The sequence below is a fragment of the Carassius gibelio genome, chromosome B20 (assembly GCF_023724105.1).
Source record: "Carassius gibelio isolate Cgi1373 ecotype wild population from Czech Republic chromosome B20, carGib1.2-hapl.c, whole genome shotgun sequence".
Classification (NCBI taxonomy): Eukaryota; Metazoa; Chordata; class Actinopteri; order Cypriniformes; family Cyprinidae; genus Carassius; species Carassius gibelio.
Genome location: NC_068415.1, coordinates 14535713 through 14558144, shown reverse-complemented (window position 1 = coordinate 14558144; position 22432 = coordinate 14535713). Strand labels below are relative to the sequence as shown.

The 22432-nt window shown below is 37.1% G+C and overlaps 3 protein-coding genes across 20 annotated transcripts in view; 2 read left to right on the top strand and 1 right to left on the bottom strand.

Annotated features, from left to right (window-relative positions):
* LOC127983808 (palladin) overlaps window positions 1-13332 on the top strand; it is a 78710-nt gene extending 65378 nt beyond the window's left edge. For 5 of the 8 annotated variants that reach the window (XM_052586154.1, XM_052586153.1, XM_052586158.1 and 2 more), the window contains 10 exons: window positions 768-869; window positions 1354-1392; window positions 3025-3243; window positions 4404-4553; window positions 5161-5249; window positions 5949-6081; window positions 8296-8503; window positions 9270-9435; window positions 9892-10025; window positions 11628-13332. In XM_052586154.1, coding sequence (XP_052442114.1) covers window positions 768-869; window positions 1354-1392; window positions 3025-3243; window positions 4404-4553; window positions 5161-5249; window positions 5949-6081; window positions 8296-8503; window positions 9270-9435; window positions 9892-10025; window positions 11628-11788 — 1401 coding nt within the window. In that variant the 3' untranslated portion in view covers window positions 11789-13332. The remainder of the gene's footprint in view (window positions 1-767; window positions 870-1353; window positions 1393-3024; window positions 3244-4403; window positions 4554-5160; window positions 5250-5948; window positions 6082-8295; window positions 8504-9269; window positions 9436-9891; window positions 10026-11627) is intronic. The other 3 variants (XM_052586155.1, XM_052586156.1, XM_052586157.1) reach the window with 2 other exon arrangements.
* cbr4 (carbonyl reductase 4) lies at window positions 12951-16647 on the bottom strand. 2 transcript variants are annotated; one of them, XM_052586162.1, is made up of 7 exons: window positions 16532-16616; window positions 16043-16067; window positions 15800-15951; window positions 15431-15551; window positions 15152-15285; window positions 14051-14185; window positions 12951-13947 (listed from the first exon to the last, which is right to left on the bottom strand). In XM_052586162.1, the coding sequence occupies exons 3-7, from the start codon at window positions 15942-15944 to the stop codon at window positions 13769-13771; spliced, it is 714 nt and encodes a 237-aa protein (XP_052442122.1). In that variant the 5' UTR covers window positions 15945-15951; window positions 16043-16067; window positions 16532-16616; the 3' UTR covers window positions 12951-13768. The 2 variants fall into 2 exon arrangements, with proteins under 2 accessions (XP_052442122.1, XP_052442121.1); XM_052586161.1 differs by lacking the exon at window positions 16043-16067 and having other exon boundaries at window positions 16532-16647.
* An 844-nt stretch (window positions 16648-17491) lies between these two features.
* Window positions 17492-22432, top strand: part of nek1 (NIMA-related kinase 1) — a 28588-nt gene continuing 23647 nt past the window's right edge. For 3 of the 10 annotated variants that reach the window (XM_052586781.1, XM_052586780.1, XM_052586779.1), the window contains exons 1-9: window positions 17762-17934; window positions 18324-18463; window positions 18574-18670; window positions 19670-19767; window positions 20149-20232; window positions 20326-20393; window positions 20477-20563; window positions 21700-21754; window positions 22189-22389. In XM_052586781.1, the coding sequence (XP_052442741.1) occupies window positions 18347-18463; window positions 18574-18670; window positions 19670-19767; window positions 20149-20232; window positions 20326-20393; window positions 20477-20563; window positions 21700-21754; window positions 22189-22389 (807 nt within the window). In that variant the 5' untranslated portion in view covers window positions 17762-17934; window positions 18324-18346. Of the gene's footprint in view, window positions 17584-17661; window positions 17681-17760; window positions 18019-18323; window positions 18464-18573; window positions 18671-19669; window positions 19768-20148; window positions 20233-20325; window positions 20394-20476; window positions 20564-21699; window positions 21755-22188; window positions 22390-22432 lie in introns of those variants that run through there. The other 7 variants (XM_052586784.1, XM_052586776.1, XM_052586778.1 and 4 more) reach the window with 7 other exon arrangements.

Below are 22432 nucleotides of genomic sequence, written 5' to 3'. Positions count from 1 at the left end.
TTTGAATTAGCTGTTATTTTTATATTTTAAGTACATTTTTAGTTTGTAATTTAGTTAAACATTTTTTAAAAATCAGTTTTTAGCTATTACAATGATTTTTTTTATATTTTTAGTTAACAGTTACTAAATTGATGGGAATGGATCAATCTCCAAAAATGGAGAGAAAATCTAATGCTGTAAAATCGATTAATCGTCACCAAAATAAAACGTTTTTTTTTTTATAATATATATTTGTGTTTCATAAATATATACATGTAGATACATTTAAATATACACAGTACACACACATATATTAAGTAAACAAACTTTTATTTTGGATTCGATTAATTGCAATTAATCGACTTGACAGTACTAAAACAAACATAAAAGTAGTCCATCTAACTCTAAGCCATAAGATGAGAGAACACAGAAGAATCAGTGACACTTGATGCTGAATCTTATGTTAAATGTCATGCTAGTTCAAATATATATATAAAATTATTTTTCAGTATTCAGTGTAACTTTTTATTTTTATAAAATACAGCTAGTAAATGGAGAAAATGATCTTCCACCACCAGCTCCTCCAACTGAAATGGTCAATCACTACAGAAATCCTGTAAATCAACCCACAGTGCATAGCAAAACCCACCACGTGTTCAGCACGACTAATAGCTTTGAATTCATTTGTACAGGCCACCAAATAATCGCAATGCTTTCGCGTTTGTGAGTGTGTGTGTTTTCTCACACACTAACCCAGGCTCTGACAGATTAATCCTGCTTGCTTTCAGAGGTTAACCTATGAGGAGAAGATGGCCCGCAGACTGCTGGGTGCTGACAATGCTGCCACAGTGTTTAACACGCAGCAGGTGGAGGAGGAGCCAGTCACACAGGTATAAACCCAACACACAAACCCACCTACACAACACCCCCATTGTGTCACAGTAAACCAAGCAATTGTTTGTAATTGGCTGTTTTTTTAAAACATGGGTTATAAACAAAATGCATCCACTACAAATGGCTCCACACACTTTTCCCACTGACTACCAGTGTACGGCAAGGCTGTTGGATGTAGTTTGTGGTTTGCCTGCTTGCTTGTAAATGCATCTTAATTCGGCTAATAGCAGCGAGCTCCCGCATGTGCTTATGCATCGGGTACATTGTAAAGTGATGTCATTTTGGCAAGGAGAGCGTGTCAGCGAGGCATTTTGGAGGTGTGTGAGCAGGTAAGTTCATAAAAGCAGGATTAGCAGCCCAACACCGACACACATTGACAGTAATGTGTGTGATTGTGCACTTTGGTGCAATAGGTGTGTAATCCACGCAGGATGTGACATCATCCTCAACCCCTCTGCCTGTTTTCTGATCTCTCTACAGGAAGGCAGCTCAGCTGACTCAGAGTCTGTCCCTCAAAAGGTTATTCATACTCTTCCCGTCTATTACAAACATCAAGCAGCGGCCTGTCTGTCCTCCTTGTATTTCACTCTGCTCTCAGTCTGCCTCACCGCTGTATTTCCCTTTTCGTTACCTCACGAGACCACCCCCAGTTGTTTAATATCTCACCCCCTCCGTGTGTGGTCACCCTCATGTTTTGGCCAGTCCCTACTGTTTGTGATGGTGTGTTTACTCTATCCACTTGTGTTTTCTTCTGTGTCTCTGTTTATGGAATATTTGTGTTTTGATTAAGTCCTTGACAGCAATTGATTAATATTGGACTCTCCGCGTAAATCATCATATACAGAGATTTACACTGCGATCTCACTGATCAAATAAGCAGTGTATTCAGTGTTTGTATTGAACCAAAACTCTATTAACAAATGTTTCTTTTGCACCAAATTCTGAAGGATCATGTGACATAGAAGTCAGGAGTAATGGCTGCCTAAAAGTCAGCTTTGCCACCACAGGAATAAATTATATTTTTTATAATATTTGTATTTTAAATTATAATAATAGTCCAGAATATTGCTGTTTTACTTTATTTTTTGATCAAATAAATTGAGTCTGTGAATACACACAAAAAAAAAAAACAGCAAAAAAAAAAAAGAAAAATTATTACTGACTTCAAACATATGTTAGATATATGATCTCCGCTATGAAATCTGTCATTCACATAATCCTTCATTGTATTTTAGCTGTTGTAACAAATTTCTGATGACGATGAAGGGGTTTATTTTGTGGTGACTGACTGCACATTTCCCTACTTATTACACAGATACTTTACAAAAGGTTAAACGGACACAAAATAGAATGTGATTAAAATTTATTTTATGTAAGAAGAAAAAGTAAAACTATTTCTGCATTGTCTAAAAATAATACAGTAATTTCCCTTATACAAAAACATTTGGCCTCCGTTATGGCCAAACAATATCATATGAGCAATAAAAATGTGAAAGAACTGTGCTGGGTGCCTAACATCATGTGTCTTGTTATTGCTAACTGATCAGAGACCGCATGCGTCTGCTTCACACATTTCCTGCCCTCGAGTGGAGACACTAAAATGCACATGCTTCTCTTCCTCTGAACTGTGGGAAGTGGATATGCTGTTAATGTTGTGCCATAAATTTCAAGTGTGCTTAGCTTTCCACACACATCCTTGGGCAAATAGCGGTTGTCTGTGTGTGTGTTTGCATAGGATATGTGCATGTGTGTGTGTTTTTGGGAGGATGTGGCTGGACGTGCAAGAGAACAAGATGGAGAGGGTGCGTTCGTTGTCTACATATGTAGCTATGATGGTGTGTGTGTGTGTGTGTGTGTGTGTGTTTTTCTTGCTGCAGCTGGGTCTTAAACCTGCAATTACTGTTGTGATGTGTCATCAGCACACACTTTTCTCCAGATGTTCCTTCTGCCTGCAGAGTGAAATAAAAAGAAACAGAAGACTAGAAACAGACCAGATGAAAGGGCAATAAGACTTGGATACAGGACTGAATAGATTATAGGACACCGTGATGAGAGGATGTGTGCCTGAATGAGTAAAATGAGTGATTGAATGAGTTAGTAAGTTGAGGAGAAGGGCGTAAGTTCAAGTCTTTGTGTTTGTTTGTGTGACAGGAGTATAAAGTGTCCAGCTTCGAGCAGCGGTTGATCAGCGAGATCGAGTTCCGTCTGGAGCGCTCGCCTGTGGAGGAATCTGACGATGACGTTCAGCATGATGAAGACAGTCCCGGAGAGGTCGCACCGTTCTTCGATCAGAAGCTCAAGCATTACAAAGTCTTCGAAGGAATGCCTGTGACCTTTAGCTGCAAGGTGATTGGAGACCCAAAGCCAAAGGTGAGAGGTCATCACCCATGCAGTCTAACTCTCTTGACATGTTTACGTTCTTGTTGCTTGTAATCAGATCCTTGTCAATGACTTCCATGAAAACGATAATTTTGTGTTTATGACTATAATATCAGCAGGTAGAAAACTTATTTAAAAAAGAAAATGTAGTTACCCTTAGACTATCCAAGATGTGCATGCGTTTGTTTCTTCATTAGAACAGATCTGAAGAAATTTACATTTAGATTTCTTGGTCACCAACGGATCCTCTGCAGTGAATGGGTGCCGTCAGATTGAGCAGCTGATAAAAACATCACAATAATCCACACAACTCAATCAATTAACATCTTGTGAAGCCGAAAGCTGCATGTTTGTAATAAATTCATCAAATTCAAGATTTTTTTTTTAAGTGTAAATGATTGCAAAACCCAAAATCCAGCTAAAACCCAACTCCTCTATCTAGAATAATGCTTTCTCCAAAGAAAAAGTTGTCTTTTCTGAATCAGGATAGAGATATATGCACAGATCTTGCACAATTTACAAGTGAGAACAGTCCAAAATGGTTCTTAATAAGAATGTTGCATGGATCTGGATTTAAGAAGGGAAGAGGGGATGAGCTTTATCTCTGGAGCAAGTGTTATTCTGGATTATGGACTATGGTTTAAAGTAAAACGCCTCGATAGATTTGTTTCTTACAAACACACAGCTTTTCACGATACATTAACCGATGAACTTAATGTGTGTATCACTTGTGAATTATTGTGATGCTTTTATCAGCTGTTAAACACCAGTTCGTTTTTTTTTTATTTATAATATTTTTATTTGAGTCTATTTATACTGCATATTGTTGGATATACAGTAGTGGCTCACAGCATAGAGGTTATTTAGTTGTTTTGTTAGAGAGGTGACTGGGATGATGGGAATGGTGGTTTATCATCTGTGGGCTGGTTTCATCAGAAGCTCTGCTCTGCTTCACTTCTAAAATTCCAGCCATATATGGCCGTCTCGCTTTCATTGTGTCTCTCTCTAACTTACCATGAGACCACAGTAATGACTGTGTGATGACAGCAGACTTAATAACAGAAGTGATGAAGAAGAGGGAGAAAAAAGAATCAATGGTACAAGCTCTGGAGTGTTGCATAACCATGTATATATCTGTGTGTGTTTTGAAGGTGTACTGGTTTAAAGACGGAAAGCAGATCTCAAAGCGCAGTGAACACTACCGTATCAGTCGTGATCCAGACGGCACATGTTCCCTGCACACAGCGGCTGCCTCGCTAGATGATGACGGGAACTACACTGTGATGGCAGGCAACCCGGCGGTGAGATGAGATTTGTGTGTGTGTGTGTGTATGTGTTTATTATATAGTTTTAATTGCAGATGCTAACAATGCAATCAAAAAGATCAATTCTCTGTATTTTCACACATGCAACACAACATTCGTTAGTAGAACATGAATGTCTCAAAAAATTGGAGACAAGCCATACAGCCAAATTTCATAAGGTGATAATTTTGTGTTTACATGTTAGCTATGAAAAATATATAATACCTTTTATCTGAGTTTGATCTCTTTTGATTGTTTTTTTTTTCTTTCTCACATTCACGTACACATATACAGTACACACTTTCTCAAGTGGCTAGTCAGCATGAGCAGTGTTTTGGTGGAGACGGATAAACATTGGTAGTCAGGCGGAAGTGACTGACCAGAAGCAAGAAAAAATCTACAGCCTTTGGAAGATCAAGAAGTTCATACACATTCAGATACACTCCATCTTAAAATTGACCACAATGCATGCACAATGCATGTATACTTAGTTATGTGTCATGCATGTGAATATTCTTTCTTCTTATTATCACTAAGAAAAGCATAAACGGTCAGTTTCTTTACTCAAATGTTGCTCTCTTTGTCTTCTGTCTTTTTGTTTTAGGGGAGAGTGAGCTGTACTGGAAGGATGATGGTCCAGGCTGTGAACCAAAGGGGGAGAAGTCAGCGCTCCACACCTGGACACATCCGCAGGTATATAAGCAGTTTCTGTTTCTAAACAGTAGATCCAGGATCAGGTTTGCTCTGTGGGACTAGCACTAATAGAGGGTGTGTCCCATGTAAAAAAAAACAAAACAACTGTGGATTCTGGACAATGATGCAAGGACCATGTTAAGATGTCTTTTGTGCAGAATAGAATATATGAATCTTTTTGAACGGGTGGGGTTTCCTCTGGATTAGATATAATATATCTGGCCATTCAGGTCTTTGAGGTTTTATTATGTTTGATTGACAGTGTCAATAGTCTCTGAATTCAAAGCTGTGTGCCAACCTATCATTAGTTGTAAAAACTAGATATGATTTCCTGCACAAAGTAAGCTCTTCATTAAAAAAATATTTAAGAAAATAAAATATAATACATATATTACAGGCACATTTTTATGATTTTTAAAATGTCACCTGCTGTGCTGTTAGATAATACCTTTTACCTTAAAATAGTGATTTTTATCCAATCCTATCTTTACCCTCTTGAATATTTAAAAATGGTATAAAATGTCATTATTTTGACATCTGTTAATTGATATTAAATTCATTGAAGCAAAATAATTTATTTACCAAAAAACATTAGTCAACCATGTTTTTTATTATTATAATTATTATTTTTACATTTCATTATTCACAATGAAAACGTGAACATAGTTGACTTTTTTCGTTTCGTTTTTTCTTCCCCAGACCACGCTCAAGGTCCAGAGACAGCGGTGATGAGAATGAGAATATTCAGGAACGTCACTTCCGCCCTCATTTTCTGCAGGCCCCCGGTGACCTTATTGTGCAGGAGGGTAAACTCTGCCGCATGGACTGCAAGGTGACCGCACAAGCACTGCCTCAAAATGTGTGACCATGCTGACTGTACATCTCACTGTACATAACACTTAATACATGGTTACCGTACTTTTCGGACTATAAGTCGCACCTGAGTATAAATCACATCAGTCCAAAAATACATGTTGAGGGAATCATGTTGAGGGAAAAAACATATATAAGTCGCACTGGACAATAAGTCGCATTTGTTTAGAACCAAGAACAAAGAGAAAACATTACCGTTCCGAGCCGCGAGAGGGCGCTCTATGTTATCAGTGTAGACTACAGAAGCACTGAGCAGCATTAGAGCGCCCTCTCGCGGCTGGAGACGGTAATGTTTTCTGTTAGTTCGTTTCTCTTGGTTCATGTCAAATTAATTATGATAAATAAGTCGCACCTGACTATAAGTCGCAGGACCAGCCAAACTATGAAAAAAAGTGTGACTTATAGTCTGGAAAATATGGTACTTGAAGGCAAAGTTCACCCAAAACTGAAAACCCTGTAATCATTATCTTTCTTCTGCTGAAACCAAAAGAACACAATTTGAAAACAGTTACTGGTCCACATTTACTTCCATAGTATTTATTTATTTGTAGTATTGAAATCATTGCGGCCCAACAGCTCTTTGCCAGTATTGTTGAAAAAAGTATTTCGTACAAAATTTTCACACAAAAAACTTGAGGGTTATGACAATGTCCCTTAAATATGTAAATAAATGCATGGGCATTTGGGAGGCTAGAGGAAACAATCCTTTGTGTGATTTATGGGAAGAGTTTTCTCCCTCTGCATTGTGAAGAAAAGGAACCTTGAAGTTGGTGTTTCATCACTTCTAAAATGATGAATGGACTTGAGTGAAAAGCTGGAATAATCCTCCGGTTTCTCTCTCTTTCTCATATCGAGTTTTCATCCTTCTGTCCGATATGTTTCCATTGGCTTACCACTGTCTCTGAAGACTGTCCTCTCTATCCTCTGTTCCTCCCTCTGTCTCTTCCGCTGTTTTGTTTGACCCATTTTTCTTTGTTTCCCTTCATTTGCCGCGTTTCTCATGACACCCACACCACCCTTTCATATTTTTGTTTTAGAACGTTGTCATCTGTCTGTCCATCCATCTACCTATCTCAAGGAACTATAACTATACATATAATATTTAGCCACTCAGTTTGAAAATCAACAATCAAGGCTTTTTCAGTGAACATTAGGAAAACAAACTTCAATTTGAAATTATTTCAGTCCTTGTTTGTGGAAAATGTCTTTTGGTTTCTCTCAGTCTCTCTTTTTTTCTTGTTACTTCATTGTTTTTAATTAATTTTTTCCTCACAGTTCTGATTTATTCTACCTGTTATCTTTTTATCTGTCCCCTCTCTCTTTTCTCTCTCTCTCTCTCTCTCTCTCTCTCTCAGGTTGTTGTTTTACATTCTGTTTCTGTCCCATGTCTGGCTGTGATCTGTGTATATCAGAATAAAGGCTCGCTGTGACATAGAGGGATTCACACGCTATAAAAATACCCTGATTAATAATGCACTCATGCACAGCGCCCTTAATGTCAATGGTATTTATAGAACCGATTTATTTCTTCTGGCTTTGAGGCTTTCCAAACTTTCCAGGCCACAAATGTCCCTAGATGCAGTTCAGGAGGTCTAAAATCAAAGGGCCTTTTTTCCCAGTTCAAGTTCTCTGCTTTTTCACTTAAACAGTCTGTTCTTTCAATGTGAGTCATGAACACACTCAAGTTGGGTGTAGTGAGATGGGTGATGGACATTGTAAGCATCACACTGGGAATATGCACACCCAGGGGAGCGGCACTTGAGCAGTGCGTTCACAAACGTCATGAATGTTCTTAGGAACATCACAACAAATGCAGATGGACAAACGAGCATCTCAGTCCCTCTCGGCCCCATGCATAAACACACAAACACATGCACACATTCATAAACCAATATAAACGCATTGACTGGTGGTCTGTTGCTGACACACCTTCGGGTGGAGCAGGTGTTGTGTTTCTCAGGAATGTGAGAGTTGTTGAAAAAGAGCTGAGGCATTGTGCACAGACTGATTTCCCATGAGAACCGCACTCATACAGCCACCAGATATAAGCACTAGTATTAGGGTTGCAAATCCTTTAAAAGAGGCAATTGCACCATAATTTACATTTTATAGAAGAGTGGGAAAGAACAGATTTTGCTGAAAACAGTTGATTGACTTTGTCTTTCAAACATAGGTAAGTGGCCTGCCAACCCCTGACCTCATCTGGCAGCTGAATGGCCAGACCATCCGTCCAGACTCCTCCCACAAGATGCTTGTGAGGGAGAACGGGGTTCACTCATTGGTCATCGAGCCTGTCACTAGCAGAGATGCAGGAGTTTACACGTGCATCGCCAGCAACAGAGCGGGACAGAACTCATTCAACCTAGAGCTCATTGTTGCAGGTACACAGTCATTCTCATCATCTGCTCAACCATAGAGTACAACTTGTAATGGAAGACACTGTACTAAGATGTATTGTAAATTATAATAAAATGTAAATAAAAATAATGAGATGCATGCCATTCTGGTCAAAAAAAAAAATCTAATAAAATGTACATTAGTGAAGAAAAGGTTGGGGTTGATAAGATTATTTAAAAGTATTTTATGTTTACCTAGGCTGCATTTGTTTGATCAAAAATACAGTAACAAATCAGTCATGTTGTGAAATATTATTACAATTTAAAATAACTTTTTTATGTACTTTATTCCTGTGGAAAAGTTGCATTTTTCAGCAGCCATTTCTCCAGTCTTCAGTGTCACAGGATCCTTCAGAAATCACTCTAAAATGCTGATTTGCTGCTTAAGAAACACTTCTTTAATCATCAATGCTAAAAAAGTTGTGCTGGTTTATGTATTTATTTATTTTGCAAAAAAAAAAAAAGCATTTATTTGAAATAGAAATCTATTTCAAAAATGTTTTAAATTAAAAGCATAAACTAAAGAATTTATTTCTTTAAAAAAATGATTATAAAATGTAGGTAAAAAAAAAAAGTATCATTTGTATCTTTTTAATATGGTAAAAAATATTTATATGGGAAATATTTTCAAACTTATATTTTTTCACAAGTTATATTTTAAATATATTTATTTACATCAATACGTAATAGTTTAGATTTGTTATTTATTCATTTTTTTTTATCTTGTTAATTTTCTTTTCTTTTGTTTTAGCCAAAGAGATGCATAAAGCTCCGTGTTTCATTGAGAAACTCCAGAACACAAGTGTGGCTGAGGGTCACCCAGTGCGTCTGGAGTGCCGTGTGTCTGGAGTCCCGTTCCCACAGATCTTCTGGAAGAAAGAGAACGAGTCCTTCACTCATAACACAGACAGGATAAGGTAGTGTAGGAGACCTTGGGCAAATCAAAGCCCTCCTACAGCCATTCCAAACTACAGTTTAGCTAAAGCACTACTTTTATTTTATCACGTTAAACACTATTTACTCTGTAGATGCATTTAAAAACTCACTGTGCACTACTAGCCTGTATATGGCAGCTGTTAGAAGGCTGGTATTTAAAGTGCCTACATGTGTGTATACTGATAAAAAGACCCTTGTAAAAGACACATACACACACAGTAACCTCACCACAGGCGCTACTGTCTGCACCACCTCAGAGAGACGAGAGCAGTTACTCACAAGCTGTAAAGTCTCCAGTCATTGTTTGTGGACACGGTTTGCTCATAAGGATTCAAAGCAAAGTAATATGGCTGTGCAGCCTAAATAAACAATCCTGGCATATCATTCAAATGCTTTGTTGCTACTTTCTCATTCTGATGTTCAATTCTATTTCCCAGCATGCACCAGGACAACTTCGGTTACCTCTGTATGATCATCCAGCCGGCTCTGAAGGAAGACGCAGGCTGGTACACAGTTTCAGCTAAGAACGAAGCTGGCATCATCTCCAGTACGGCACGTCTCGACGTACACGGTTAGTCAAACACACGGCGGAAAGGGATCTTAAGAATGCATGCAACAATGCTGAGTTATGATTGGTAAAAGACCAAAGTACACTAAATACAGACTAAGCAGTTGGAGCGGTTTATCTGATCAATGTGCTTTCATAAATTGCTTCAGACTAAGAACAAAACCCTATTTAATCTGTCCAATAAAAGCACACTCCCTTCCTCTGCCCAGAGTTGTTCCCATAGCTATCCCATCAGCCAGTGCTGTGTGTTTGCCATCAACAACAGGGTTAACAATACGGATGCTTTACCTAAGGTTAAAGCAACAATGGACTGGCGGCCTGTGTACTGGAGTCGTATGAAAGTAGTTTAAATCTCTGTCATAAAATGATTAAAACTTAACACATCCTGTCTGGAATGAATCGGAACTAGAGTTTTCTCAACGCTAACATTTGGTGGCTTTTGGTACAATATCAGCTTTGACACCTCAAAATTGATATTAAATTGATTTTCCAATATACACACTCTGGTTGATACCAGTAAGTCAGTGATTGTTTAATAAAAGCTAAATATTTTTTAAAAGATCCATACTGTAGTCTTAAAATATATAAAAAATTAAACACTAAAATTATGTTTAAATGCTACAAGTGAATTTAGGCGTCATAGTGTCATAATGTTTTGTATGAAAATAAATCATTCATTTTGATATTTGTTGAAGATTACATGTTACAGTGTTAATATATAAATAGTTTTAAATATTACATTTAAATGAGCTGATGGCAAATGAAGATGCCAAAGGTAAACTAAATGTAAAAGGTTTCACTGTTACAATGTAATTTAATCACATGTACTTACTATATGTTTAGGAGTATGATCGGCTAAGGGTTACTTGCATATAATTATGCGTAAATTATTGTTATTACAATGGAATTATTTGAATTCACCTTTTTTATTTATCAACCCTTATATATATATGTGTGTGTGTGTGTGTGTGTGTGTGTGAGAGAGACCCTGGACCACAAAACCAGTCTTAAGTTCCTGGGGTGTATTTGTAGCAATAGCCAAAAAAAAAAAAACATTGTATGGGTCAAAATTATAGATTTTTCTTTTATGCCAAAAATTATTAGGATATTAAGTACAGATAGATATTTTGTACATTTCCTATTGTAAATATATCACAGCTTAATTTTTGATTAGTAATGTGCATTGCTAAGATTCATCTGGACAACTTTAAAGGTGATTTTCTCAGTATTTAGATTTTTTTTGCACCCTCATATTGCAGATTTTCAAATAATTGTATCTCAGACAAATATGGTCCGATCCTAATAAACCATACATCAATGGAAAGCTTATTTATTAAAAAAAAAAACCTGACACATAAGACTGGTTTTGTGGTGCAGTGTCACGTGCACACACACACACACATATATTTTTATAATATAGTTATTTGACTTTTTCTGGTATATTGTGTAACCCTAAATGAAACTTTCCAAGTTATACAGGAAAGTCTCCATATGTTTTCATAATTGAGGAACTACAGTCATTATCTAGACATCAATATTACATCCTGTGAATTCTTTAAAGTGAGAAACCATGTCCATCCTCGCCCTTTCCTTCCCTTCCCTCAGCCCAGTGGCAGCAGACTCACACCCCGAAGCCCAAGAAGGTGCGTCCATCAGCGAGCCGCTACGCCGCTCTGACAGAACGGGGTCTGGACGTGAAGGCAGCCTTCTTCCCAGACTCCAGTCCTCTTCTTCCCGGCACCCTAGTGGAAAGTGACGACCTGTAGAGACTAGCATGGAGGATCTGACCTTTGAACCCCAATCCCTTGATCCAGCGTACTCAATAATCCCCACCCATTTCCCAACAAAACCCTCTTGCTGGGGTCGGATGAGAAAGTGATCGATTGACTTTGAATAGCAATGGAGGAAGCTGCTAAGCATTTCCTCCGAGATTTGGATTCTTGGTATTATCACTTCTTCTCCGCCTGAGGAGGACCATTTGCTTTACTTTTATTTCAGTTGTTTTCTGAGGGGAAGTGATGTGGGTGCTTAAGTGAGGTCATATCCTGCTTGTAAACAGACTTGATGGTTCGCTGGCGCACTTAACACACACACACACACACACACACACACACACCAGCATGTGCTTTGAGGAAGGAGGTAGTATACCGATGATCACCTTGTTTTTCATCTCTAGATTTCACAAGTGCCTGAGAAATATTTAATTTTTAAAATTAAAATAATAATAAAAAATCTATTCAAATAACTCGCATCTAGCTGTGCATGTTACTACGGTGCCAACATGTAACACTTTTTATGTATTTAGTTATAATGCCTTAGATTATATTTATGAAATGCTGGAGGGGATGTCTCCCTCTCTAGCACAGACTTTTTTGGGGTGGTTGGGGGCGCTGGTTCTCTGGATGTAGGGAACAGGGCTGTGGAAAGATGGACACCCCTAAAACTCCATGGACTTCATCGTCCCTGGAGCTTCAGGGCCCTTGAGATCCAGCATATTGATCAGACGCACACTGCCATACATAGACGCTGCGTCTGGATCTCGGCTCCAATCCAGAGATGTCGCACAAGGCCGGGCCTTAATGATCTTTTCCCACCCTGTCTTTTTTTTTTTAGGAGAGATTAAAAGCGGAGACTGATATGTCATTAACATGAGTGATGAGATTTTTGTACGTTTTGGCTGACTGACAGGTTTGGAAGGTTTGTTGTGTTTCCATGGGAGTGAGAGTAATGAGGAATGCCTATGATGGAAGTATAGGAAACAGAATTGACGCAGGCATGTTTGTGAAGGATGGGCTGATTGCGGAACAAGGTGAGATTTCTACGAGTATTATTGATTTTAATGATGATGGTGCATGGAATGAGATAGAGGTAATGCTTTGACAGGTAGGCTTCAGTTTTCAGGTTTGGAATTACAGAAACGTGCAAAAATGCGATACCGTTTTTTTATTTCATTGGCTTTTGAAGTAACTCACACATATTCCTTTCTCTGTAATGCATTCGTAATGATATTAGCTTTGATCAGTCGAGTATCAAATACTCAGTTCAAATAGTTTAGCCATCATCTAACACACCTCTGCAACGTATATACAAAATAATATAGCATAACAATATACACATGTAAGCCTGTGATTTGCATATGTTTTTTTTTTTCTTGCACAGCTGTTTATTCTACACATAGACGGATTTTAGGAGGTTCTTACTTTGCAATATTTTCTGTTCTCCAAGCCAACCTGTGCCTGTAATACAGACTGTTCTCCTTATTCTCTTCTGGTTTATGAATAGTACAATAAATAAACGTCTCTGAAATTGAGTCTGGGTTGAGTCCAGTTGCTGTTGGCAAAAACATCTCTCGGAGCAGACTTAGATTTCTTGGTAATCTGTATTTTTATGATGGTGAAAAGGCCAGGATTTAATACATTTTAAATTAATAAATATTTTTTATGAGTTAGGGGTTCTGTAAGTGTAATGAAGCACAGCTTATTTAAATGCTGAAATGACATCACAAAGCGAGTCACATCCTCCACATGTTGACCCGTGACCCGTGTCATCCTAAGTATGGAGCATGAGCCATAACCCAAAAACTCCAGTGAACTAAAAATAACCTTAATCCAATCCAGCTCTTACACAATGATACTGTATGTGTGACTCCACAGAGTGATGAGGAGCTGATTAACAATATCAAGATCTGACATTATCAGCATAACAAAAGTATGCAGTTGGCTCGCATGCTTTGCTGGCAGAAATCCTCACAGTGTCAGCTGTAGTCCTCCATCCACGAGCAGAAGCTGTCCTGTGATATAAGGAGACTCCAGGAGGAAAAGGACAGCGTGGGCCACCTCTGCAGGTTCCCCAAAACGGCCCAGTGGAATCCTTCTCACCGCGTCTTCCTTCTCCAGCCCTGCCGTCATGTCCGTCCGAATGAATCCTGAGAGGGGCGAGTGAAAAGAATTTTCAGTGTTACACCGATGACTGCTAATATACAGATTAAAAGGCAAAATAAGTAATAGAAGAAAAAGAGAGGACAAAACCTGGAGCCACTAAGTTCACTCGTATATTCCGGGTAGCAACTTCCTTCGCCAGGGAGCGTGTGAATCCTTCCAGTCCGGCTTTACTGGCACTGTACACACACTGACCAGAGTTACCCTTCACACCCACCACAGAGCCTGAGGAAACATGATTAAACCTACTGTATCATATTTGAGACGCAAATTTCTAAGGCCTAAATTCTCTTTAGTGTCTTTTTTAAACCTTAAATGATTTTTTGGAAGTAAACATAAGAATAAATTATTTTATTGTTATTACTATATTGTTAGAAATATTTCAAGAGAAATACATATTGGACTGAAGCAACTTAATTATCCACAGTTTATTTATTTATTTATTTATTTTAATGAAAATGCAAGTATTAAATAAGATACATCAGGCTTTTGAGGAATGTGTATTTGTCCATCTCTCTATATGTTTTAACATTATATGTGACCATGGACCACAAAACCAGGGTAAAACATTTTTTTTTATTGAAATGGGAAGTTCTTAGCAATGCGCATTACTAAACAAAAATTAAGTTTTGATATACTTATGGTAAGAAAATTTGCTAAATATTTTCATGGAACATGATCTTTACTTAATAACCTAATGATTTTTGGCATAAAAGAAAAATTTTGACCGATACAATGTATTTCTGGCTATTGCTGCAAATATAACCCATGCTACTTATGACTGCTTTTGTGGTCCAGGGTCACATATGTTGTATATTTACATTCTAGGCTATCAGAATTATATATATTTTTTTTTTCTTTTTCACATACAGTAATTCTCAGCAAGTGCACCAAATGGCATCTTTTGCTCAGTTTGGGCCTCTTAATAAAACTAAAATGTGTTTTTCCGCCTCGTATAATCTCCATATATCCAGTATTGTAATATGCATATCATAAAATGAGCAATACAAGTTTGACATCTGAAGCTTGAAAATCTGAAGCTTCTGCGCCATCTAGTGGTGATTAAATGAACCCAATCTGCCCAGCTGCTGATGCAGGGAGACTTTTCTACAGCTTGAACTCCTTGACACTGTATTGAAGTAATATACAAGGAGTTCATAAGGTAGTGGGACATACAGAAATGAGACCCACCTATGTTGACAATAGCTCCTCCATGACTGAGCATGCTCCGTAGAGCGCCTCTGCAGGTCAGCATTGACCCCAGCAGGTTGGTGTGAAGAACAGAGAGCATGTCTTCAGATTTACTCCTCAATAACAATGCATCTCTTTAAGATAAACACACATTCAATATATATTAGAATGCAGTAGTTTTTTAAATTGTATTTATAATATCAAAATCTGCTGTTTTTGACATGGTCTCTGTCTGATATATATTTATTCAATATCACATTTTCTGCATCACGGCCTGACCTGTTGATGCCAGCAGCGTTAACCAGGTATCCCACAGGGCCACAGGTCTTACTGATGGTCTCAAATGCTCTCTGAATGTCTTCTTCTTTAGAGACATCACAGCTTAGACACAAGTGGTTTTCTGAAATAAAATATATACTCCAGAATTATAACATATATTTTAAAACAATTTAAACTTAAGACTTGCATTCATTGCCCAACCTGGAAACAAAAATGATTTGTTTGTGCTGTTGAATAGACAAATTCTATATGCAAAACTCAAATTTAGCTAAAAAATAAAGGCCTGAAGTGTATGATGTCTGCATCGTCAAATCAATGTGTTAGAGTTTACATCAGCGAACCAATGCAAAGTATCTCAGACTGATTCACCTCCAGGGAGAGATACAGCTGTGACCTGTGCAGCCTCTTTATTCCTAGACAATACCACAACCCTATGACCCCTCAGTGCTAACAGCTGAGAAACTGCTCGCCCAATGCCACGCGAACCGCCGCACACAACCGCCAGTCTAGACATCACGACCCTAAAAGAGAAAAAACAGCACACAGTGAACACTGCAGGCCCGCAATCAGATATTGAAAGAGTAAAGGTGAAAGTTCAACTGAAAATAGTACCTGTGTCTTTACAAAATAAGTAGCGCTGCTTATAAAGAAACAATGCATTTTTGATTGACATTTGATCATTGCTGTGCCAAGAAATGTTAAAATGTATAGTACCTTGGAGTGCCTTTGTAAATATGTATATTAATATGATAACCATTGAGCACATTGAGCACAATTTTTATCTAGAACTTAACACTTATAAAAGGCCATAATACAATAGCTTTTGGATATTAGTTTAAAAATACAGAGGTAGTCTGAAAGGTAATTCTTAGATGTGCCGGATAACTGTTGGTAATATCTGACATTAAAGTTATTAATACAGCAAACTGTAGAGCAGAAATGATATAATGTTAACTCAAAAGTTACAATTGCCATTTACAATGAGCAACATCCCTTAGAGATGCTTTAACTGACACTGCACATTATAGTTCGTCTAACAGCATCTAGACTTTTAGACGACAAGATATCGAGCTCATGGTAAATATAGGTAATATCATATACCGTTCGTTGTTGTCGCTAAATGTGAACTTGAATGGTTGCCGCCATGTTGAGTGAACTGCGCGTGGTGGCCGATAGGAGGAGCCAAACGCATCGGTAAATTAATATGAACTCAAAGACCTTATTGAGAGAAATAATAGCAATATATTTCGAGGAAAACCGAGTATTTATTTATGTATTTATTTACTAAATGTATTATCCAAGTACTAACGCATTTTAATGCATTTATTAGACTGCCTCTAACAGCTACACATGCACATCACTTTATCCATTGGAACCAGAAAGCAGCAAATTCATTTTATATCACAGAAATCGGTTTAAGGGGTAGAAAAATAAATAAATAAACCTTTGAAAATGTTTTTGTTTCTGGATAACAAAGGCTGTAAAGATAAATTAGAATGTTTATAAAATCTCACAACATTGACAAATAAGACAAATTGGTAAAATATTAAAATTATTAAAATTAATAAAAAATAATTAACTAATACATAATTTGAAAATATATGTAATCTAAATAAGTATTTAAAATATAAAATAATAATAATAATTATTATAATTTTTTATTATTATTAATGCGATCACAAATAATATATTATTATTATGACTTTTTTTACTTTTTCAAAAAAAAAATAATACATACATACATACATACATACATACATACATACAAAAAATGCTTTGTACTTCACAAATACAGTGCCAGAATTCGTTAATCCATTCGTCTTTTCATTTTCAAAAGCTCTTCAGTTTAAGGCCATGAAAGCGGATCCTGGCCAAAGACTCTCTGTAGTGGCTCCATGACCGTGTACCAACCGGTGACGGTTGCTAGGGGGGAATTTTGCACCAAACATTGACAGACAAACATGACGGCTATGGGTTTTGACTGGCATGTTTATCACCCAATCGCCTGAGACTCGATATGAGCGCGGACCAATCAAATCGCTCCTCTCAGTCAGCGTGTGCAGTCTTCCCACATGAGACCGCCCACATCAGAAAATCTTCTTGTGAGCTTCTCTGATGCTGCCGATGTTCGCTGATTACCCTGAATATATAAGGTAAGAACTGATTTTATTTGGAAAATAATGCAATATATGACAGAATTCTGCTTTAAAGTGCATGTCAGTGTAATCTCGCAGGATGCCAGTAAGACTGGTAATTTCCTTGCGCGGTTTTCATTCGTGTGCATTTAGTAGCGTATTATCAGTAGTTAGTGCAGACCCGTTCAAGGCCCCGCTAAAATAGACAACAGCTGATGCTTCTCAAACTTTGCAACATAATGTTCACGTGATGATGCATTTACCCGTATAACATAAAGCAGCGTAACAAATCTTGTGTGTAAAGAACTAATGTTTTAGATATTAGACCGTTTAAGTCAATCCATGGTCTGTTATTTAAATGTCGAGCTTGTAAGTTTATCTTTCGTGATTCAGTATATTATTGGACAGCATAGCTTTCATCAGATTGTTAGTCTAATGTATTGCTGTCTTAAGGTGCTTCTCTCCATCTTATTCTTTCTTTTAACCTCTGTTCTTTTGTACCCCTTTTACCTCTTTTAAAGAGTGGTGGGTAATTCCTTCTGACATGTCATATTTAATTCATAAGCTCTTGTACACTGTCTGGCTTTTGCTTTTAGTTTTTATTTATTTATTTTATTTTAGTATTTATGTACCTATATCTAGGCTACATATTTAGAAAGAGATAGAGATTATATTATTTTTTGCTATAACTTTACAAAAATCCTAGTATTGTTCGGTGATCCTAATTTTATGTATTTTTTTGTTTCCCTTTAACTCAGCATGAGAAGTCATTTGCACAGACATGGATAAATATGAGAGACTGAAGAAAATTGGTGAGGGATCCTTTGGGAAAGCCATCCTGGTCAAGTCGAGGACAGACGGTCGACAATATGTTATCAAGGAGATTGGCATCTCCAGGGTGAGTCTAATTCTTTCTATTAGGCATCTTTTGATGAATTTAATAAGTATTTCAGTTATTAAAAACAGAATTATTTTAACAAGATGATAAGTGGTATACTTGTTCATCAGATGTCGAACAAAGAAAGGCAAGAATCCCGTAAAGAGGTTGCAGTTCTGGCTAACATGAGCCATCCAAACATTGTCCAGTACAAGGAATCCTTTGAAGGTAAAGCCCCCTCATAAGTTAAGATGTACATGTTCTGAAATGTGTATTAAGTGAAATTGCTATATGATGCTTCGTTGCCCAGCCCTGCCGTTATATCGACAGGCATGACAAACGGGTGTCTACGAGGTCTTTGGTCTTTAGTTGACTGATCTTGATTAATCTGAGTACATTAGTTCCGGCACAGACCAGGCCCACTGCGTTTCTGATCTAAAGGTTTGTGTCTGGTTGATAGATCGGGCAGTCTGCATGATCTGGAGGAGCTCCAAGCTCTTGAATTAAATTATAGAGAGGATGTCGTTGAGCTAATGATAGTTTCTCTGCATGAAGTCATGCAGCAGCAGTATCTCTGGCATCCGGATGGGAGACTAATTAATGATATGTAACTGGGGTGGTATATGAATCTTAATGATATTAGCAGGGGAGGGGATTATGTTGGCTTAATTCCATTTTAAATATACAGTGGAACCTAAGAGTTTTAAATCTGATTATATCACATGTACACTACATTCTTTCTCTCTCTCTTCCGGCTTATGCCCTCTATCAGGGGTTGCCACAGCGGAGTGATCCGCACAACTGATTTGGCACATGGTTTGTGCTGGATGTGCACTACATGATACACTAATATCCAAAAGTTTGTAACTTTAATGTATTTGAAAGAAGTCTCTTATGCTCTACATTTATTTAATCAAATCAATGTAAAAACAGTAATATTGTAAAATATTATTATAATTATAAATAACAGATTTTCGTTTTAATATATTGTACATTTTTTTTAATTAATTTTAAAAGTCATTACTTCAGTGTTCTCTGTCATGACCCTCAAGAAATCATTACTCCTATAACATTATAAATATGTGTACTCTCACTTTTGATCAATTAAATGCATGATTTAAAATAAATCTGACTGTTTAAATCTCAAGAAGCCACCCAGGCTGTGATCTGAAACATTGCTGTTACTTTGTCATTGAAGTACAATAATTTTTCTCTCTTTTTCTTCAGAGAGTGGTTGCTTGTACATAGTAATGGACTACTGTGAGGGAGGAGACCTGTTTAAGAAGATCAATAATCAGAGAGGGACTCTATTCCCTGAGGAACAGGTAAGAGGAGCAATACAATGTAAGTTCAGCTCTGCACCTGATAACAGGCTGAAATTATCAAAGCGTAAGATTTGACTTATTTTTTCTCACTCCTACCAAAGTAAATAATATCTATTTAAAGTCATATGCACTCATATGGAATGAAGAATCCAGTCACATCAGCTGCTAATCTATTTTATTCTACAGTATAAAGAGTAGGTCGCCCCACAGGGCTGGCATTGCTGGACCAGTTAAATGCTACTTACATATACCATTAAAAAAAGAAAAAAATAGTATTTTATCAAAACAAAATAAGATATTCTTAGTGAACGTTAGCTATAGTCCCATTTTTTTATGCAAAAATAATCGACTGAAATACTGAACACTGTTTTTTTCTGGAAGATTCTTGACTGGCTTGTGCAGATCTGCCTGGCTCTGAAACATGTACATGACCGCAAAATCCTACACAGGGATATCAAATCACAGGTACGGCTGTCTCTTTCACACACACTTGTATCAACACTTCGACTTGGTTTACATATGCCTCTTACATGACTTTTGCTTTTGTTTTCTATCAAGAATATTTTTCTGACCAAAGATGGTACCATTCAGCTGGGTGACTTTGGAATTGCTAGAGTTTTGAACAGGCAAGTAGTTTTAATTTGATTTCAACACAGCATGAGGAATGTGGTGAGAATAACCTTCATATGTGATGTGGTTGTGTGTGCAGTACCGTGGAGTTGGCGAGGACGTGTATTGGCACACCTTACTACCTGTCGCCAGAGATATGTGAAAATAAACCATACAACAACAAGAGGTAAAGTACTTCCTGTTCTGAGCCAGAGTGCTGTATACGGGCAGTACAGAAGCACTCAGTGGCTCTAGATACAGTTTGCTGAATCATTAAAGTGGTGATGTAAGTTTATATGAGCTTATCTGATCCCAGCAGCTACGTATTGATCCCAAGTCATTTGTTCCTGGACTGTTTGTAACCCGATCAGTCTGAATGTTTATAGCCAGTATTGATGAACACCTGCTGTATTACATCACTGTTTAGGATTAAGGATTTTTTAAATTAGCATAAGTATTAGAATTTTAACAAATCTGTAATTCTCTGATCAAAAATATAGTAAAAATAATAATATTGTGAAATATTTATTACAGATTAAAACTGCTTTCTATTTGTACATATTTTAAAAAGTAATTTATTCCTGTGGTGGCAAAGCTGAAATTTCAGTATCATTACTCCAGTCTTCAGTGTCACATGATCTTTCAGAAATCATTCTAATATACGGATTATGTGCTCAAGAAACATCAGTATTGTAAAACATATGCTGCTTAATTCTTTTTTGGTAAACCATGTATATTTTTATTCTCAGAATTCTCGGACAAATATAAAGTTAAAAAATAATGAATAATGGAACTTTTTTTTAAATATTATAAATGTATTTGTAATTTTTTATCAATTTAATGCATCCTGAATACAATTATTGATTTCTTAAAAAAATGAAATCTTACTCATCCCAAATGTTTGATTTTTGATAGAGTATGAATTTTAAAATGTCTTAGTATCAGCTTTTCTCATGCTGCACAGCACACAAATCTTATTTGGTTTTCAGTCAACCTTTACAAATCTATCACATCCTGAATGATGAAATATAATATGAACATTCAGACTGTGATGCATTAATTAGATTTTATACCATTGGTTTGGATTGTAAACATTAAATTCTGTGTAGTCCTTTGCAAAAAAGAAAAGAAAAAATGCAGATATTGTGCAAATCACTTTAGATTTTATATTCTGTTTGTTTGTGTATTTATGTTTGCATGTGCACATGTGTGAGTAATCCACATGTGCCACCCCAAAATTTACCCATTTGTCCCAATTTCTCCCTGTCTGTCTTTTGTCTTCTCTCTCTCTCTTTCTGCGTTGTTCTGTCGGTCTGACCCTAGTGATATCTGGGCCCTGGGATGTGTCCTATATGAAATGTGCACGCTTAAGCATGCAGTAAGTACCTTATGTTCTCAGTAGTAGCTTTTGCGCGCAAGGACGTTTTTGTGCTTATCTTTGATGTGAATGATAAAACAGGACTATCTCTTTATATTTTTTTTAATCTGTCTCTGTATGTAGGTCTCCTTTTCTCTCCCTCTTCCTCTCTCACTTCCCTTCTTTCATTATTTACACCATGAATGTTCTGAGGAGACTAATATTTTACAGTGGAGAGGCAAGTGAAACCGCAGCAGCTTTAAAAATTAAGATGATTAGCTGTGTGGAAAGACACTTTCTGCCTGAAGAGAAAATCTTTTTTTTTTTCTGTATTCTTTGATAACATTGTAGGTTTATGTGATTCATGACTTGAGTGAAGATGGTATTATCATTTTATTTTCAAGCTATAATTTTAAGAGTCATTTTTAACCAATTATGTGATGTCTTTCACTCAGTTTGAGGCCGGAAACATGAAGAATCTGGTGTTAAAAATCATCCGTGGTTCGTACCCACCTGTTTCCGTGCATTACTCCCAAGACTTGCGCTCTCTCCTGGCCCAGCTGTTCAAGCGCAACCCCCGGGAGAGACCCTCCGTCTCAGCCATTTTGGACAAACCTTTTCTTGCTCGCAGGATTCAAAAGTTTCTCAGCCCTCAGGTGAGACATTTATGGCAGTATGATGATGAACCAGTTTGTGCGT